The following is a 21,273-nucleotide window of genomic DNA, read 5'->3' as shown; positions in this document are numbered from 1 at the left end:
GGCCAAATGAGGTTGTTACATTAGGTTAGACTTGGGTAGGGTAGGGTAGGTTTGGTTAGGTTAGGTTAGTTCAGGTTTGGTAGGGAAAAACAGAAGACAGAGACAGACAGACAAATTTTTAAGTCAGCAGGTATGTAGTAGATAGATAGTTTGACAGATAGACAGAACTTCAACTGGAAAGAGTAACATATGGGTGTAACTTTCTTCTTAGCATAAATAATGAAGGGGAGGAAGAGGCTGAGAAGTTTGGAGTTTAGGTCAATGAGCCAGATAAGGGTGTCAGAGAGAGAGAGAGAGAGAGAGAGAGAGAGAGAGAGAGAAAGAGAGAGAGGAGGAGGTGGGAAGCTGGGAATATAGAGTTGTAAAAGAGAAAGATGAAGGGGGAAGGAGAAGGATGTAAAGGAATGGATGGAGTTTGGATGGAGAGAGAGAGAGAGAGAGAGAGAGGAGGAGGTGGGAAGCTGGGAATATAGAGTTGTAAAAGAGAAAGATGAAAGGGGAAGGAGAAGGATGTAAAGGAATGGATGGAGTTTGGATGGAGAGAGAGAGAGAGAGAGAGAGAGAGAGAGAGAGAAAGAGAGAGAGGAGGAGGTGGGAAGCTGGGAATATAGAGTTGTAAAAGAGAAAGATGAAGGGGGAAGGAGAATGGTGTAAAGGAATGGATGGAGTTTGGATGGAGAGAGAGAGAGAGAGAGAGAAGCCTTTGGGGTGTTAGAAGTTGGAGCAGATGAACCGGTTGTCTAACTTGTCGGTATGGTTATGTAATTGTGTGTGTGTGTGTGTGTGTGTGTGTGTGAGAGAGAGAGAGAGAGAGAGAGAGAGAAACGGCAGATCACACCAGAAAACACCACACACACACACACACACACACACACACACACACACACACACACACACACACACACACACACACACACACACACACACACACACACACACACACACACACACACACACACACACACACACACACACACACACACACACACACAGTTATCTTTCCAAACGCCTAATCCTGGTCTCAGTATTACGAAAAACAAACTAGAGGGAGTACTGAGCTTTTTTGTGTATAGATTATTATTATTATTATTATTATAAAATAAAGTTATATAGATGAGGGTTAAACGATATAAATAGATACAGGTGCCTATCACTCTACCACACCTCACGCTGCCACACCTCCTCCACGCATCGTAACACCTCTTCCTTAGCGATTTACTCTGAACACCACAATCCTCATGTATGTTATTGAAGCAAACTCTGTTTATTAAAACGATGGAAATAACACACAGGAGAAGGCTAGGGTGTAGTTAGCGGAATAAATCGCTAAGGAAGAAGTGCTACGTAGCCTCCCGTGCCAGCTAGACTCAGCAACGACTCGCACGACCACGTCACTCAGCAAAATCAGCATTATTACCACAGCGGGATTAAGTTTGATAGCCCCACGGGATGACAGACAGACTAGGCTGGGTTGTTAGGCCTCTTTTACTCCTTAGATTTCTCTTAGTTGCATAAAATCGTCTGAAGTTGGCCTGAATATATGAAATCGTCTGGTATTAGGGTTTATATGATGCTGTATCGTACTCATTGACTGCTTGGATTTTACTCAAAGAAATCTGAAGTTGACCTGAATATAATAAATCGTTTATTTTTAGGATTTATATGATGCTTGGATTTTACCCAGATGAAGAAAACCGTCTGAAGTTAGTGTGGATGTTTTACTGTGAGACGTTTTCCTTTCACAGTGGCGTAAATTGGTAACTTGAAATATATTACGTTATTCCCACGAAAGAAAATCCTGTTAATTGATAAGGTAATATTGGTCGATACCTGTAGAGGATCCAAGTCGGGTCGAAACTGTTATTTTAACGTTAATATATCATGAAAAAAATGACTCGTAATAAAGTTCTCCAAAAATGAAAAGTAGGTAGATAGATACAGATAGATAACAGAGATGGGCAGATCAGTAGATAGATAAAGGAAGAACGATTGATAATAGATAATATAGATAGATAGATAGATAGAAAAAAATGAAAATGAAAAAGAAAGAACGAAAAAGATAGGTAGAAGATAAATAGATAGATAGGGAGGTAGATAGATAGATAAATATAATGCATGTGTAAAGTATTAAAATCTGAAAATGCATCATCCACATGTAAAGAATTAATCAAAACCGAGTGACTGCAGGTACCGGGACGCGTCACAGCGAGGGGCGGTATTAGCACACCAAAATTACCACGCAGAATAAAATAATGGAGCAGATAAGTAATTAAATAAACACAGAGAATAAAAAAAAAAGTGACTACATAAATAAATGCAAAAAATCAGTAGGTGGATTAATAAATGAGAGAATAAGGTGAACTGAAAATAAATGACAAAATATATCTTACATGGGGATAAGTAAATGAATGAGTAAAGGGGTCAGTAAAGTGAATGTATAAATTACCACATTAATAGGACTGACTCTGTTGGCAGGGGGCATCAGAGTCATGTCTCAGTGAGGGGCATTATTACCCCCAAAATTACCGTCTGAAATACAGTGAGACGTGGTAATTTGAGCAACGGAAAATTACTTGAGGAAAATTACCCGACAGAAATATTTATGGAGTGACGCAGGGGGCACTGGCTTGGATCTTTTTTTTTTTAACCCTTACTGTGATGGCGTCTTTATTTATTTATTTATTGTTATTTTCAGGCGCTTTTTCTTTATTTTTTGCTCATTCCAGACGCTTTTTTTATTTTGTTTTTTTGTTTTTGCTATTTTCAGACGCTTTTTTTATTTTCTATTTTTGTTATTGCTATTTTCACGCTCCTTTATTATTTTTTGCTCTTTCCAGACTTTTTTAAATTTTTTTTTTTTAATATCCAAGTGCTTTTTTATTCATTTTGTTTATTTTGTTACTGCCAGTCGGTTTTACAACCTCTTGTTGTGACGGATAAAAAAAAAAAATTATCAGGAAAGTAAAATGTCCTCTAAGGGGCTGCAGGGATGAATCGTGATATGTATTGTGTTTGTGGTTCCAGTCCCCTATACTCTGTTCACTTTAACCTGGCCTTAATGAGGTGAAATGCGAGATTAATACTAGCACAGGGCGATAGTCACGAAGTGCTATGGCAAAATGTTGAGCCATAGCATTTTATATATATATATATATATATATATATATATATATATATATATATATATATATATATATATATATATATATATATATATTATAAGAAACGGCAAGATAAAAAGCTTCGCCAAGTTAAGGTGAACGAACTATCCAGAGAGAGAGAGAGAGAGAGAGAATCTGCAGTACTTTGGTGTATCCAGTACAGCAAAACCCTTCCTTGAGACACCAAATAAAGCTCAGAAATATAAAATCGTCTGGTGTCAGCATGAATAAAAATCCGTAAGCGTATCCATAGCAACGAAAAGGGTTAATAGGCTATTACAGCGATCCTTTAACTCGTGCGATTTCCTTCAGCTGAGTAAAATCGTCTTATTTCTAGCGTTCATTAAACAATATCTAAGTGCATTTATAATGAGATGAGTGTTAATCTTTTGTCTCCGGTGAGCGTCCTTGAGCTGAATAAAACCGCCTGTTGTAAGCTGGACAGAATACTAAGTTCTTTGCTATCACTCGTAACACTTTTTTAGTTTTTGTTCTTATGTACATTTTGGGTGACGTAAGTTTCTCTCCAGCATAGTTCCCCACCTGAACCAGATCATCTCAACTAAACCAGATCAACTTAATTAAACCATACCATCTCAACAAAGCAAAATCATCTCAACCAAACCAGATCATCTCAGACAAACTAGGTCATCTGAACTAAACCATATCGTTTATTTATTTTTAGTCAGAGTAAAAGAGGCAAGCTCTTCTCTAGCAACGGCAGGCTAATAATTTGACGCTCGTTATCTGAATTACTGGCGCCTGAAATGAGGACGGCGCCCAGAGCAGAAGTGAGCAGAGTTGCCGTTTCGTGAAAAGCCTCTGTTAGTGAGGAAAAAACAAATGAGCGACGGATCTAGCGTGGAAGAAGAGTGAGAAACTATCCACGTTACCCATTTTTGCTAATTTTGTTCCATATAGGAGATTGTGACGTGGTTAGGAGGCGTTATTATCTATTGTTATGTATGTCAGAGTAAAGTCGCTGAAAATGTATTGTTTGTGCTTAATACTGTACACTCGTTTAAAACAAGGAAGAATACGTCGTGGACAATTGTCTGATTGCACCCGGCCGATAGTATTGTTGCTGCCATATATATTATTATTAAGCAAATTATTTACAAGGCAGAGGCCAGACACTTGCAGTTGTACGTACTTAAAAATGTCCAGGAACAGCACAAGCATTTCCCTCAGTAAATCGTGTGTAGGTGAATTGATAAAGAGTTTGGCGTAGTATTTATAGCCAGGAGTGACTTACGGATTAGATGCGATTTTTAGTTAGAAGACGTAACAGCAATTTTTTTACTAACTGGCTAAACTGATGTGATCTGTTTTAGAAGCTTTCGGATTCTTAACTTCAGAAATAAATTGGGAACGTTTAAAGTGGGTTTTGTTACTGGTATTATCAGCACATAAACCTGACAAGGAATTTTTAATGATGATGTGGAGATGATGTGAATAATCAGAGTGAATAATCAAACATTATTTCAAGTATAATTATAGATTCGGGGGAATCATACTGTTATAGTGACATTGATCATAAGGAGGACGCGGTAGATGTCGGGGAGGAGGTAAGCAGATAGAGAGAGAGAGAGAGAAAGAGAGACCCCTAAAGATCTACATAGAAAATGAAACGGTCAACAGAAAACGTTAAATATTTTCAGACCAACGAAACCACTTGTTCCTACCTTGACACTGTTTCTCTGTTCATTGTTTTCTACTTTTCCTCCATAGAGAGGAATAGAGATCGTAAATAATAACGAATTCAGTTCATCCTTATCATCATCGTCATCATCATCATCCCATCTCTTACAGTATTTCTCCCTAGTATATTGGGACGTCAGACTTCAAAAACAGAGAAGGCATAGGAATGAGAGGACCGCCAAAAGCATGATCTGTGAAAATGGCCACACATTCATTCACACATCATTCTAGCTCATGGAATCCTGTCTCTACCTCACCAACATAATCATCCACATATTCTTTAGAGATGCACGTACTTGAGAGAGAATAATTCCATCTCACTTTCCTCTGCTGGCTAATGTTCTGTAAGCTTTGAGAGGCATGGGATGTGTCTCTGCCCATAGATGATTCTCTTTGATATGATGCGTCAGGGAGGAAAGTGACGGACATGCTGTAAGTGTGAAGTAGACGCAGTGGAGTAGTAGATGAACTTTTGCACCTGATTGTACATATTTCATTGTCATTTCGATCTCTTGTCAGTTCCATACCTTCACCAATTTACACACACACACACACACACACATACACACACACACACACACACACACACACACACACACACACACACACATACACAGTAAAAAGCATGTGGTTTGGGGAAAGTACAAATACGTTGTGTGTGTGTGTGTGTGTGTGTGTGTGTGTGTGTGTGTGTGTGTGTGTGTGTGTGTTTTCGTAGCCCTTCAAAAACCGATGGAAGAAGAATACTCACATTTGGAAAACATTATTTATTGAAGAGATAAAACAGTTCCGCCCAACCACGGGACTTTGGGGCAGATTTTGTTCATGCCAGCTTTTTTTTGTACATAGCACTGGATTAGGGACTTGGCTTGTACATTTTCAGTGGTCATTTGTAGTACTCTTGGGAAATGCTTAACACTTTCACTCCGATGACGAGATAATTTTAAGTTCTTGCTACTTCGAGTGATTTTATTGTGCGTACAGGAGAGCCATTGGAAGTGGAGTAGTTACGCATAGTCTTTTCACACACACACACACACACACACACACACACACACACACACACACACACACACACACACACACACACACTGAAAATACGTCTCCGGTTTCAAGAGGTTCAGAGCTTTCCTTATTAGCTAGTAGTCAATAAAGCTAGTAGATAGTTAAGCTGGTAGACAGTAAAGCTAGTGGTCAGTAAAGCTTGTGATCAGTAAAGCTAGAAGTAAAGCTAACAGTCAGTAATGCTAGTAGTCAGTAAAGCTATTAGTAAAGCTATTAGAAAAAATAATGATCAGTTAAGCTAGTGGTCAATAAAGCAAGTTATCAGTAAAGTAAGTAATCAGTAAAGCTAGTAATCAGTAAAGCTAGTAATCAGTAAAGCTAGTAATCAGTAAAGCTAGTAATCAGTAAAGCTAGTAATCAGTAAAGCTAGTAATCAGTAAAGCTAGTGGTCAGTAAAGTTAATATTTAGAACCCTCGCTAGTAGCTGCCACACTCTTAAGGCGGCCATGTTGAGTAGGTGAGACGGTGTGAGGGTACAGGTGGGGTACAGGCCGGTACAGTGGCCAGGTGTACCGGTGAACCCAGCGCGGGACGCCTCCAGGTACACCCAGAACCGGTTGTGTGGGTTCTCCTCGACAGGGCCATGCTGGGGGCTAGAAAAAGATAGATGGATAGACAGATAGATAGATAGGTTGGTAGAGAGAGAGAGAGAGAGGGAGAGAGAGAGAGAGAGGGAGGGAATTATTTATCCATTTATTTTAACCTTAACTTGTCCTACATTGTCGTCCTTCCCGCAGTTTATTTCATGCAACTCAGTGGCTGAAAAAGGCAGTGCTAAGGCTCTACTCCACAGCACTTCTTCGTGACTAGTATCATATTCTAGTACATTACAATTCAGAGTTCAAGATGGAGAGATGGCGATTTTAAGCCAAGTTGAAATGAGAGGCTGTAGGAACATTTACGAGTGCTTATTACGTAGAGAAGCTGTTTTAAGTTCTCCCTGTTAGAACCATCATCATCATCATCATCATCATCATCATCATCATCATCATCATCATGCCCCCTGTCTCCCACCTAGGCAGTCTCCATTAATTCTTTCAGTGCTGTGATGTCTGTTTAATTTCAGTCTGTGTACCACCAGACGATTTTACTCAGCTTTGGAAAACCCCTCTCGTATTTCAGGGGTTGTTTTTGTCCTGGTCGCAAGGGCATCTGAACGTGAATCCAGTGGACTGCAGGCTGGAAATGGGCTTTCATTGCAAACCACACACACACACACACACACACACACACACACACACACACACACACACACACACACACACACACACACACACACACACACACACACACACACACGGGATAGAGTAGTGTGTGAGGGATATAACCAAGCAGAGGAGTCACCACAATAAGCCGTCTCTCCAGCATCAGTCAAGGAGTCAGTTCTTTCTTAGACTCACCGCAGTTCCTTGAGGAAGATGTCGGAGGCTGGGAAGTAAGAGGAGGGGTCGGCAGCAAGATCACAGAGGAATTTAGCTCGGCATACCTCATCTCTTACCTGGGTGATAGATAGGTAGATAGATTGACTGATAGGTAGGTAGGTAGATAGATAGATAGAGAGAGAGAGAGAGAGAGAGACAGACAGACAGACAGACAGACAGACAGACAGATATATTTAGTAATAATTTTAAATATTCTCATTCTTTTCCATAATACTCCACCGACACGTCCTAATAACACTATAATATCAGCACACTAGACCTGAAGTGCTGTACGCTGAAGTTTGGGGGTAAACAGTGCTGGCAAGTATACGTCACAAGGAAGCCATTTAATGCGCCCTTATGAAAACAGGATTATCGTCGTAGAGTAAAATCTTCGGCAATTTTGGAACAGCCACTGCTTCTTGTGTTAGATAATGCCGGGTAAATTACTGTGTCGGGCGAAGGATACAACGATAATTTTTAGAGCAAGTGTAGTTTCGTCAAAACTAAATCACTTTATATTTTAGTTAAACAAATGATCAGTAGATTAGTATTTTCTTCTTATCCTACGAATAGACATAAAAACAGAGGCTGAAACGAAACGTCGATTCGCCTTTCATGATGAGAAGAAAGAAAAAATAATAATTACCTTTTGTCTACGTAAACCTCACCTGCAGGTAGGCGAAGTAGGAGTCGATCTTGGCCAGCTGATTCTCGTAGTGGGGGTCATCGTAAAGGTCAAGATCGGGGTCATTCTTCGGGTCATGGCTGGGGTCATTTGAGGTCTCCACGTCGTTGGTGAATTGTCTGCTGCGGTAGTGGTAGTGGTACTTTTGTGTGAGCTGGGGTAAGGCCAAGGAGATGGGCACGTTGAGAAGGACACCTGCAGGGGTAAGACGGGGACGGTAATGAGTAGGGAGGTTGGCGGTACGGGTGAAGAGGGGATTCTTGCTGAGTAGGGAGACTAATACAAAAGAAGGGAGGGTACTGATTGAGTAAAGAAGTTGATTAACGAAAACGAAATTAATCTTATTGAATAAAAAAAAATATGTTAAGAAGAGAGCATGTAAGGAGAAAGGGTTCGTTACTGAGTTGGGAAATTGGTTAGCTGTAGAGAAGAGAGAGAGAGAGAGAGAGAGAGAGAGAGAGAGAGAGAGAGAAGAAAAGAAAAGAAAACTAGGTTAATGAGAGTTCGGCTGGGGTGGTATCGTAACAATAGGTTCCGGTATCGTGGTCGTTACCCTGATGGCCTCCTGATAGCCTAATGGACGTAGAGAGAGAGAGAGAGAGAGAGAGAGAGAGAGAGAGAGAGAGAATGATTAAAATGAAATAAATATGGGATAAAAACATAATCGTGAAGGAAATAAAATAATTAAAAGATTATGTTGGGGCAGCAAAAATATATTGAAAAAAGACGTTCTGTTATTTAAGGAATGAAGTAATGCAGGTGTAAAATTCCCCGAAGAGAGAAAGAATAAAGTGAAAAAGGTTGTCATTTTACTGAACATGGTCAAAAATACCACCAGTATTAGATTTAGGTTTATGAAGGATCAAAAAACAAAACAGAATCGTTTGGTGGTAGAAAAAATAAACTACAAACAGGACGTCATCGCAGTGAAGAGGTTTTAAAATACTGTCAATACTTCAAACTTGTAGAATCGAGAAATTAGCAAAAATGTGTCAGTGTGTGACTCTGTCTATCTTTCTGTCTGTCATCTCGTTTATTGTTCCATCAGGTGCGTAGGTGTCCAGGGCAAGGCTAGGAAAAATAAGTACAAAATGACAAAATTCTCACCAAAAGTCATCGGAGTCTCAGTGTTGATAAAGATGTACCGGGCCTCTCCATTGCTGTCAGCTGATTGTGTTGTTGTTGACGCCGTTGCCATGGTTACCAGCAGTAGGAGATATTGTAGGGGTAGCATCTTGGAGGAGCTGGGGGAGAGAGAGAGAGAGAGAGAGAGAGAGAGAGAGTTGTTGCATTAATGTGGGTAATCTTGACGAGTTATAGATCTATAAATACACAGATCATACACACCTAATGGTCAGCTTGTAAAGTTAGTGTTGTGGATGGTGTAGGGAGTGGGACTGAACTGGTAAATTGAAAAATTGAATTGCATTAATGTGGGTAATCTTCACGAGTTACACAGATCTATAAATACACAGATCACACACACCTAATGGTCAATTTGTAAAGTTAGTGTTGTGGATAGTGTAGGGAGGAGGACTGAACTGGTAAATTGAAAAGTTGAATTGATCTGTTGGTTCTGTTATCTTTTTTTTTTTTCCCCTATACTCTACCCATCGTGTGTGTGTGTGTGTGTGTGTGTGTGTGTGTGTGTGACTAATTTACGTAAATGCTCAAGTTAAAAGCCTGGAAAAAAGCGTCACATGCAAAGCGAGTCAGACAGGAAAACCAAAAGCAAGATCTGTTTGCTTGAGATACTGGAAGACGATATATACGTTATAAAATACTGGAGGTCGTAGGTAAGAAGGGAACACAGGTAAATAGTCTGTTATATTAAAGTTTGGTGATGATGAAGATGATGAAGAAGGTTTAGATGATGATGATGATGATGCTGATGATGACCGTAAAATACCTGCAAATGTTGTCCTAATTAGTGTCTTACCTGGACGTCCAAGGTAGGCTTCCTCTCCCTGGCACGATGTCTGACTGACTGACCTCAAACCCTTCCATATCGCACCTTATGTCCTGCCTTCCCTCCCCCCTCCCCCTCCCTCCTCCCCATCCCCCTCCCCATCCACTTCCCTCTTCCTCCCCTCCCACCTCCCTTCCTTCCTCAATACCTTTCCCCATTTTACAGTTAGGTGTCACAATCTTCCTTATCTTCTCCTCCTCCTCTTCCACCATCATAGGTCTGTCACCATCATCATCATCATCATCATCATCATCATCATCATCATCATCCTCTCTCTCTCTCTCTCTCTCTCTCTCTCTCTCTCTCTCTCTCTCTCAGATAAAGGAAGAGGAAGGGCGGGGGTTAGTCTTAGAGAGAGAGAGAGAGAGAGAGAGAGAGAGAGAGAGGAGTGGTTTGGGAGGTAGGAAGGGATGAAAATTAATAACAGATGGAGAGAGGTGGGAGACGAGAATTAATATCCGTAAGATTATGCAGTATACTATCCCGAGTCTCTCTCTCTCTCTCTCTCTCTCTCTCTCTCATGGCTCGAGGTGGGTCGAAGCCAGGCTGGCGAGCGGACACAGGGTCGTCGGGTAACGAAGCTCCCTAACACCTCGTCCTTAGCGATTATTTTTGGATATGGCTGGTTAAGATCCTTTTGGATGTTATTTGTGCAGACTATAGGAGAACTGGAAGAAATTATGTTACAGAATAGGACAGTAAGGAGTAATAAACAAAATAAATCGTTTTGGAAAATGTGTTTGGGAGCTTTCATAACCGACGAGAATATACCCGGCCATTTCTATAGGAGAGGCTCACTCACCTGAACCCAAGCTCAGTCTCACGGTCGAATCACATGAGCACGGTTACGAAGCAGTACGTGAAGCATTATCAGACGGCGAGAATAACAGTGCGGTCGCCTGGCTCTGTTTGCTCTATTTCAGCCCTGGCATCAGCTTCCTTCGAGCTGATAAGGTAAAGGAGTTAGTGATTGCGATAGTACAGATATACATTCTCTGAAAAGGACTGGCGGGGAAGGGGATGTGGTGGAACGATAGTAGTAGTTTGGGAGGGGAGGGGATGGAGAGAAAATGCAGGGAGGTGGTAAGGAGGAATTTTTAGACTTAAGAAACTTTTTGAGACCAGTTACGATATAGATACATATAGGTACATTAAAGATATGCATAAACATTATTCATTTAGCTCTGTTTATAGTTAGGGGCATGGATAGAGAGACGGAAGGGGGGGGGGAGGGAGAGATGGAGAACAAGAGGGGTGGGTATGGAGGGAGGACAGGAGGTGGACAAGAGGGTGATAAGGGAGGTGAGTGTAGGTTAGTTAAAATAGTTATGCCTTGTAGACTACCCCAAGATGACATAAGCACTAAAGGTTCAATGATATTTTATGACATGAGCATGGAAGAAAGGCAGTGAGTTTGGGGAATGGGAGGGAGGGGGGAAGGAGGGTTAGAGGAAAGCGGGGGGGAGAAGGCAGGAGCGGGGGAAGAAGGGAGGCGGGGGAAGAAGGGAGGCGGGGGGTTGGTGATGGGGTGAGGAACTGACTCTGATCCTGGCAGTGAGTGTAACATCAGAGATCATTGCAATTGTCATCGCACAATAACAATAAACTTAAAGAAATGTCGAAAGGAGTAGTTAAGTTGGCAATAGGGGTGAGAAGGGGGGGGGGGCAGAAATGATGGAGGAGGGAGGCGGGGGTATGGAGGGATAGAGGGAGGAGGGGGTATGGAGGGAATGAGGGAGGAGGGGGAGCGAGGAAACAGCCGGCTCGCACCTCAGTCGGTGATCAGTCACAGTGTTGGTCAAGTGGCTTTGCGTCTTGTCTGGTAATTATTAGTTATATTTTCCTGTTTATTAAGTCTTATGTATCTGTCTCTTATTGCGTATTTTGTTTGAGTTGGCTTGGTTAATTTTTATTGTATATTTGTGTTGGTTTTGTGTTGTAACGGTGGAGGATGTCATTATATTTCGTGGTGCATGTTAGCCGGGAAAATTTATACAGGTCACGTTCGTCCTCTTTACACTTTTATCTTTAAATATATTAACGTGATTCTTTGAGCTATTGTTTAGTAGTTATTTTGAATTGGTTCACTGTTTCTTACGCTGTAGATAAATGGTTAATGTACCAAGGTTATCATAAGGCAATTATTGTCTGCCTACGAAAATTCTGAAGGTTAGTGTTAACCCATGTAATGCTAACATTTGAGTTGCATTTAATAGACAGAGTTTAGCATATAAAATACTGTGGGTACCTAATATTTGCTCGTGTAGTATACAGTAGCTTGAAGGTTGTAAAGGACAAATTCTTCGCCCCCCCCCCACTTCATTTCTCAACTCGAAACTGTTTGTTGTTGGTCGTTTATTCCAGCAAGAAACATGATTTTTTTCCCCCTTGTAACTGATGTTAATTCTACAGCCATTAACCCTTTTAGAATAAGGACAGCTCTTACATTTGATTGCAGCTAACTCCAGGCTAATTTATGGGAGCCTGTTTGTAGTTCGAAGCTTCTTCTCCAGACTGCTGGCACAGTTCAGAATGCCGCCGTTGTTAGTGTTATAGATTAAAGCCTCGAAACTACTGAACAGGGCTTTGTTTGGTCCTGGCATCTTTTCAGCCTTAGAGAGGCGTGAATGGATAATATGCTGTTTAAACTTGGTTTTTATTTACACCATTCTTTTGACAGCTTTAGCAATATAGTCCTTTTTTTTCCGGGTAGTGTGGCATTAATAATCTTTAATCTTTAGTAATTGTTAGTGAAGAAGCTACGGTTTGAAGTAAATATGTAGATTAATTTAAGAAATGTCTACTGCTTGGGCTTTGTAACGAATTTCTGTTCTTCCTTAGGACGCTTTATGCTTGTAATTGGTGGATAACGTTAACGAGCAGAATTTCCAAGAGTTCGCTGCCCCCATTGTCCTTCCTTTTAATGATTTCTTATTCCTCCAAACCTAAGTATTCTTTTCCTGTACCCCTGGGCAGAATAGTGAAACTCTTTCCATCGCCACAGCAGAAAAAGATGTCAGCAAACTTTTGATCGTAATGCTACAAATAAGAAGAAGAAGAAGAAGAAGAAAAAAAAAGTTTTACTACGTCTTCATATTTGGGCATGTTTGTCACTTTTCTCGATGACTTGTCAAAATATCATGTAGGGGTATGTAGGGTTACATAACTAATGAATTACCTTGTCAGGAGTGGAGTGCCGTGAAGAGCAGCAGTAATGGGCAACAAGAGCAACAGCATGAAGGTCACCGGCTCCAAGAAGACTGACAAGAAGAAGAGGTTTTTAATTTTTTTTTTTTTAATTTTTTAACAAACTGGCCCAAGTTTTTGTCAGTCTGAGACTAGTTTCATGTAGATGAGTGACAGAAAGACACTACTTTGGTTTTACATGATTTTTGCAGCTCCTTTATGACGAGCGTTATATTTGTTAATTTGCTAAAACTGTCATCCAAGATGGAGATGACAAAACTAGGCCAAGTTAGAGTAAAAACAGTAGAGTTGCTTTTCTAACGAATAGTTGTGAGGTTTTGAATAATATACCGTAGTTTAACTTTGAAAGTGATGGTAAAGTTTATTTGCTGAGCTTAAATTTGAGTTTCTGCTCCTTGTAATAACATTTTTTGCATAGGGTTGAAGTCTGTCTATAGCCAGACCCCTTAATCCATTAAGAGGTGGCCACAAACAAATCGCCTCCATGTTGCCCAGTCCCCTGCTATTACGTTGCCCTCCCCCCATCTCACCCCCCACTCTGATAGGTTGGAGTGCCAGGATGTAATTATTAAGCTGAAAAATTATAGCAGGGATGTGAAATACCCTTGCAGGATGACTTAATTTAGTTGCTAGTTTTTTTCAGGTTATGAAAGAATAATATTAAAAAGTGCCATAATTTTAGAAGTGCAAAGATGTGGAAAAGCCCTGTTTCTAAGGCATGTGGTAGTAGAATGTCACTTTCCTAGTCAGTAATGTTGGTTACGGGTGGATTAACTCATTCAATCCAGGGACTCCCCCCCCCCCCTGCTCCTTGAGTATGTCAGTGATGAGCCTACATTTGACCCTAATTACTAGTGATGAATCTAAATATGACCCTAATTCCCAGTGATGAACCTAAGTACTGTAATTCCCAGTGATGACCCCAAAATACCTTAATTACCAGTGGTGAACCTAAATACTTCCTTAATTCTCAGTCTTCTCCTTTCGGCTATCCCCTTAGGGGTTGCCACAGCAGATCACCCATCTCCATCTTACTCTGTCTTCTGCATCTTCTTCTCTTACACCTACCACCTGCAGGTCCTCCTTCACTACACTTAATTCTTCCTTAATTCTCAATGATTACCCAAAACAAGACACAAATTCTCAATGATGAACTTAAGTCCGACCGTAATTCTCAAAGATGAACCTAAATATGACCCTAATTCCCATATGAACCAAAATACCCTACAGCATCATTTCCCAGAGATGAACCAAACTGTGGCCTTAATTCGCAGGGGTGAGCATAAGCCGACATTCCGTGCATTACTCTCTGGTAGTGACCCCAACCAACAGCAGAAGCCTGAGGGGCAGGACGAGAACGGTGAAGGTGCCCCATTAAACAACGCTCCAGTCAATATTTCTGCCCCACTTGATCCTCCATTCCATGTTCCATACGGCGCTCCATTCAGTAGCACCGCCGCTGTGCCCACTGAGTCGTCACAGCCAGAGTAATGTACAGGCAGTTTTTTGTCATGAAAAGTTTTCTTCTTTGCATTTGGTAATAAAAGGTGGAAAGAAAAACATGCATGAAAAATTAGGTACTACATTTGTTTGTAAGGAGAAAGAAAATTGTACATGAAAAACTGGTTACCACATATAACTGTGTAAGTGGAAGGAAAATAGTGCATAAAAAACTTATTTACTGTTTGTTCACAGACCATCAAGTGGAAATTCTTCCAACCTTACAACGTTTGTTGGCAGACCACCGAGCAACAATACGTCTGCTGATGAAGACCAAGAGCAACAACAACATGCCCAGGAGCAACAACATGCCCAGGAGCAACAACATGGCCAGGAACAACAACAACATGGCCAGGAACAACAACAACATGGCCAGGAACAACAACAACAACATGGCCAGGAACAACAACAACATGGCCTGGAGCAACAACAACATGGCCTGGAGCAACAACAACATGGCCAGGAGCAATAGTAGTGTATGTAGGCTACAGCTTGAGATATCCGATGCAGTGAGGTAAGAAAATTTATCCCTTTGAATTTAAACTATATTCTAGTGTTTTTTACTGCTTCCAAAAAATTTTTATTCAGGTTAGTTCAGATGTTTCCATTTGGACAGGTTAGCTGTAGCATCATTAGTCAGCAGTATGAAAGGGTTTCCAGAGATGGTGTTAAAATAACAGGAATAATATCAGATTGAAGGGATTAATCAGATGACTCTCACTGCTCTCCTGCTTGAAAGAAATATAAAAATGAAGCTTATATTCAAGAAAGGATCTACAGTATTATATATGCTGCCATATTAGTTTTGTCAAAGACCAACAAGGATAGCTTGAAAATATTTGTACCCACATTGACATACGGGTGTGTTTGTGGTTTGTCATGAATACTTAAATTTGAATTACAGTGGTTGGAGATTCTTGAAACGTGTGGAGAGTGCAAAGAGTTGGTAGGGCGAAAAATAATGAGAAGTGAAAGATACAGAGGAAGTCCGTGGACAGCAGCCGAAGTATGCTTAGGTTATTTGAAGAGAACTGGTGTGACTTGTGATGAGAAGGATTTGTGAAAGAGTGCGAAGGTGAGGAGGCATCCGGGGCTGACAAGATGGATAGATATGGCAAATGTTTGAGAAAGTGGAGTACGGAGGCTGACGAGGCTAGGGCACTGACACGGGATAAAGCTGGTTGGATGAATTTTGTATCGACAAGTTCATGACAAAAGAGTTTGGCATCCCTTTTGACACTTGAGTCATCAGATTGTCCAAGGGGTAATGGGGTACTTTATGGGGTGGAAGACAATTGACAATCGTCATGGTCGAGCCTGCCACAGACGTCGTAGGACACGCATGCTCATGAATCATATGTTGCATTTGTTTGTGTGCACTTGTGATAGGATTAATGTCATTCCTACTTACAAAACCACTTACACCCTCCAATGAATACACACAACAAGAGCTTATTCATTTGTATGTCATACAAAAAGGTAAAAATATTCTAATCTGGCAAGTCTAGCAACTAGTCAGCTTATTCATCCCTTATAATTTAATGTTTTCTATGTTAATTCTTTAGAAATGAGTAGATTTGTATTTCTTAATATATGGTTTCAATGAGGAAAGTCATATTTTCCTCCTCTGAGACGATTTACTAACTTAAATTTATTAGTGCCTAAATTCGCCTTCAGTCAACGATTTCGACAAACCGTCCCAAATCCAGGAACGGTCAACAGTCATTTTTTGCCTGCTCTGAGAGAGGTCGGAAGGCTGGACTGAAGTCGAGAGGATGCACGCTGAGAATCTGAGATGTCAGGATCGTACTGTTGTGTTCCCCTGTGCATTAATAGGGGTAGCCATCAATTTCCTCAGATTATGAATGATGAAATTACAAAATAAACAATTTGGATAATATAGTGTCATATACAGTATGTATATATTTCTCAAAGTGGCTAATCAATCCAGAATAGAATATATTCTCTATAATAAGTATATATAGAAAAATATATCTATGTATAAAAATATGTGCCTTTCACTTTCAATCACAAAGTACACACTGCTTCCTACCCAGATGACCTAACACTCCCACACACACTTCATGACTGGTGTACTACAAAAAGACTCAGAATGGCCTCTTATGGTAGAACACAGTCATAACTCACACCTCACTATCAACAACATCCCCCTTGTCCCACATGCACACAAAATCTTTGGTGAAATGAAAGCACAGTAACAGAAGAATTTGGTAATATCTTGCAGCATAGAGCAGTTAGTTAGAAGCATCTGTAAAAATATTTATCTAAGACAGCCTTTCTGAAATTATCTTGATGTCCTCAAATGTGAATATTACAAAATCTTGGGTGCCGCAATATTAGTAAACAAAAGCAGAGTCTATCTTGTCCCTGGGACTGTACCTTCAATGCGCATGCGCCACTTGGATATATGGGATGTTACGAGCGTCGTACCGATTTTTTACTTATATTGGCTAGTAATTGACTTGAAGAGGGCAATTACAAAGTATTTCGTTCCAGCCAATAGTGAGTAATGTAACTCCAGCTCTTTCAGTACAATAAAAGACTACTAATGCAAAATAAATGAGGATCTTGGAGTAAATTTGATGCTAGTTTAGCTGGATAAATATTATTTACGTATTACTATGAAAATAATAAGTAGTTTGCCTTCATTTCTTCTCAATTATTTGAGAAAAAAATAATTCCTCTACACATTACAAACATTAATTTGAATCATTAGTCCACACACAGATACATATTAATGATTCATGAGAGTGCGACTGTTCACTGTCAGTGGCAGGCTCGACCACTTCAATGGCAGCTCCAAAGCACCCCATTAAGAAACTTGTGGAAAGGTTTACCAATGAGGTAGAGCTAGAATTCAGAGGGCTTCAGTGGTGAATTGAGTGGGTGTGTGAATTGAGTGGGTGTGTGGCCTATTTCATCAGCGCATGTTGTTAATCAGTTTTCCCATCATCATGTTCTTTCAATTTCATTGTTTTCTGAATCCTATCTCACTGCAGTTGCAGGTGCAAAAGAGGTGGGATAATTTATCTTTGTTCATTAAAGTATGTACAAGTTTGCTATACTAAGCTAAGGTTAAGGTAGGCTCCTTATTTCGTGAGGATGAAAATGCAAAACATTCAGTAAACTTCATCAGCTAATATACCACGTATTGTGTCATTTCGCTTTGTATCACTTATAAAGACCCCATTGTGCAAGCGTCGGCATTGATCAACTAATGGCAGCTCTCCAAATTGCACGGTCTCTGGCAGCCTCCCTATTCAGTCCCTCATCCCTTAGTAAACACTGTATGACCTCATCCCAGGTCTTTTCAGTCTTCCTTTTGCAACCGTACCCCCGACGTTCACACTTCTCACTTCCACACCCTAGTGTTGTATTCCATCATCTCGACATGCCCAAACCATCCCAGTCTCCCCTCCCCCCATCAGAGCACCAATACATTCCAGTCTCATCCATCTCAATTCTTCAGTTGCCATCAAGGATGCACTACACATCCATGAAATCATTGTCATTTCTGTATGTTTGAGCTTATGATTATCCTCATCCCCCTTACCACCAACCACAGTCATATCAGAATCTGTCCTTTTCAACATCATCCAAGCCAGCATGTAGACCAGATGCTGACCACCTTAAGCTTATTTTTTGTATCAAAACCTTAAATTTGGAATGAGACCTCTTGGACGAGGTCATTGTGTGACCTTAAGGATAAGGGACTGAGGAGAGAGGCTGCTAGAGATCGAGCAACGTGGAGTGGTGTCATTGGGTGACCAAGGAAGATGCATGCAGATATGTTGACACCTTTACAAATGAATGAAATATAAGTTAGTTACATATAAGTGAAAATAATAAAGTTCATTGTTGCATGTATCTACAGTAAAAGTCCTCTCATTCAGCATCTTTGGGACCAAGCAGGTGCTGAAAGAGCAGAAATTGCTGGATGACCAGGAAAACTGGCCAAAAAGTTTCTAGCAAATATTATTGGTTAACCCTAAGCGCTAAATCTTATTTCATAATGTCATATATAGTGGAAGAGCTCACACCAAAATCTTCCATTATCTTCCACCTAGGAACACCGGCCTCCAATTTTTTCAGTAATTCAGTCTTCTTGACGATAGTCAGCATCTTATGGATGCATATTTTCACATCGGTAGGCTTTCCACTAGTCGAGGCCTTAGCGCACTACGAGAATGAGAGAATGACCCGTAAAATAGCACGACAAAGTTTCCTAACTTTAGAAAGGTTCTGCTTACAAAGCCAGACACTCATGAGTCATGATGGTACATCCAGTGGCAAGCAGAATTCTTTAAAAGCGCTAAGCTCAACTTTAAAATGCACTAAGCTATAGGTGAATTATTCAAACTTTCGTGCTAAATTGGACTTCAAAACACGCTAGATATGGAAGAAAATCTACCGTAATATTTATTGGCGCTAAATTATGAAAAGTGCTAGATTTAGTGCCAACAGTATTGAATTGTCCGATGGGCTCAGCATATGTGCCGGAAGAGCAAAGAACATTCATAATGGGACTATTTATGAAAACTACTGAAAGACTGGAAATACCATAAGACCAAATGCTGAATGAGAGGACTTTTACTGTATTTGTAGTGATTGATACAGTGCAGATACCGGTACTTATAAAATCTTTCATTATGAAAGAGGCTCTAGAAGTGAGCCTGTAATTAGAACTTCAGTGTATATTATCAAATTTAACTTTCAGGTGGCATCTGATGCGTGACAAGATGGACAGATATATACGAGCTCAAGCAATACCACCAAATATGCGCAGAGGCCGTCCACATTGCCTACAAAATCGTTAGTAGGATTTTTTAAAAATCTTAATTAAAGTATGGATAAAGTTAGGAATTTTAAGGAATGTTAGTTTTTTTTTTTTTTTTTTGAAACATAATTGTATAATCTCATTCTGTTGGTTAGCTAGAGGTGTAATCAGTTGAACTTAGTCTCTAATGTAAAGGTTAACTGTAGACAGTAGTTTCTGACAAACTTTACTGAATTAGCCATTTTAGTTTTCTGTAGATCTTATCCAGTAGTTTATTGCCTGCTGAGAGCTTAGGTGCCTGGGTCTATATTTAGTCCAGACCATAGGAGTGACCAGTTCCACATTGTGGTATTAGGTTAACAGTAAACTGTAAACCCCTTCCACCTCTTGGATGCAGTCCTGTATGGGTTACATCCGGTTGAAGTGTCTAAATCCTCAAGACCACTAGACACCCATTTGACTGTGTGGTAACCACCCAGCTTAGTACTTTACATGGTTTCCAAGACTACAAGAAACCATCTTTCACTAATCATACAAACGTACCACTACAAGTGAGTGGGACTACTAAAGGAATTAATAAGATATTTCGTAGGGGCCCAAAAGATTACCCGTGACTAGTGTTGAGTGTTTTTTGTAGGTTATAAATTCAAACTAAATGTGATCTGACAGTTCCTCATAAATTATGGTTACTACATAAGCTCTGGTAAATCTGTGCCACTACATAGGTTCTTCTTGTACTGTACCGGGTATCCCCAGTTCCAGTATTTAGTGAACAGTGTTTATAGTGTTGCATTTTAATCATACATAGCATATCAAATTCCATCTATCTGCCTATTGCCAGACTCCATAATCCCGTAAGGGGTGGCCATTTGACTTTGAGTTGTTTATTTTACGGGGAGGGGCACTAACCCTCCACCAACCCACTTGTTGACACATAGGGAGCACGTATGGTTTGGTTATATGGTTACCACCCAGCGTTGTAAATGGTTTCTTGGCTTACAGGAAACCATTTGGCTTGTCACTCAATGTAAAGCCACCTGTAGAGGAAAGAAAAGCAGTAAGAAGTGACAGGAAATATGGGAGAATAGGAAGAGAGGAGGGCAGACACAGAAAAAGAGTGATAAAGACTAAGGAAGAAGTAGGCAGCACTACATCAAGTGAGTGGATGATGGTCGCCACCACCAACCAAAACATATCATATTAAACTGTAATACTGATTCTTGTTGCTCTCGCCATACCCCCCCTGGCAGTTGCGCTACCAGTTTGTTTTGGTTAATCAATAGATCAGTCAGTTTTGCTACTCTCCAGTGTCTGTCCAAGCATACCTATCATCACCAAGTCAGTATTAAGAACGTCGTCGATGGTTGTCTGACATGTTTAATTACCAGCAGTGCTAGCTTTTGTAGATAGCAACCGTAAATTGTTTGAGTTCCATCAAAAGTAGACTTCCCTTGTGTTGAATTCTCTTTCAGTAAGCAAAAGTTAGCATATGCCTGGTAAAGTTTTATACAGTACTTCCAGTATTTAAGCCTTTTCAGCAGGCAGTATGATGTACATTTAACTAGTTTCTTTGTCGACAGATGGTTAGTCCAGTTGCAGCAGTTCTACTCGTAAGACCTCACCCCTCCTGGGCCACCAAATATAGAAATTTTAAACATACGTTTGATACATAGTTGGATAGCCTAATTGAGTTTATTAGTCTAATTGAGTTTATGATCTATATTGAAAACTTAATAAAGCATTGTCATAGTATATATAATAAA

General features: G+C 40.2%; 2 protein-coding genes across 2 annotated transcripts; one reads left to right on the top strand and one right to left on the bottom strand.

The window, feature by feature from the left end:
- Positions 1–6,309: 6,309 nt before the first annotated feature.
- Positions 6,310–9,234, bottom strand: LOC145413774 (uncharacterized). The gene is made up of 4 exons (XM_080283429.1): positions 9,144–9,234; positions 8,020–8,231; positions 7,328–7,425; positions 6,310–6,520 (listed from the first exon to the last, which is right to left on the bottom strand). Exons 1-4 carry the CDS (start codon positions 9,232–9,234, stop codon positions 6,310–6,312), a joined length of 612 nt encoding a protein of 203 aa, XP_080139555.1.
- Positions 9,235–14,978: 5,744 nt separating this feature from the next.
- Positions 14,979–19,550, top strand: LOC145413773 (uncharacterized). Its single transcript, XM_080283428.1, has 2 exons — positions 14,979–15,226; positions 19,451–19,550. Exons 1-2 carry the CDS (start codon positions 14,979–14,981, stop codon positions 19,548–19,550), a joined length of 348 nt encoding a protein of 115 aa, XP_080139554.1.
- Positions 19,551–21,273: the final 1,723 nt, after the last annotated feature.

Source organism: Coenobita brevimanus, chromosome 97, assembly GCF_032717465.1.
Source record: "Coenobita brevimanus isolate Jiangsu-jjx chromosome 97, ASM3271746v2, whole genome shotgun sequence".
NCBI lineage: Eukaryota > Metazoa > Arthropoda > Malacostraca > Decapoda > Coenobitidae > Coenobita > Coenobita brevimanus.
Note: the sequence above shows the minus strand (reverse complement) of the source record. Positions and strands in the feature narration are given on the sequence as shown.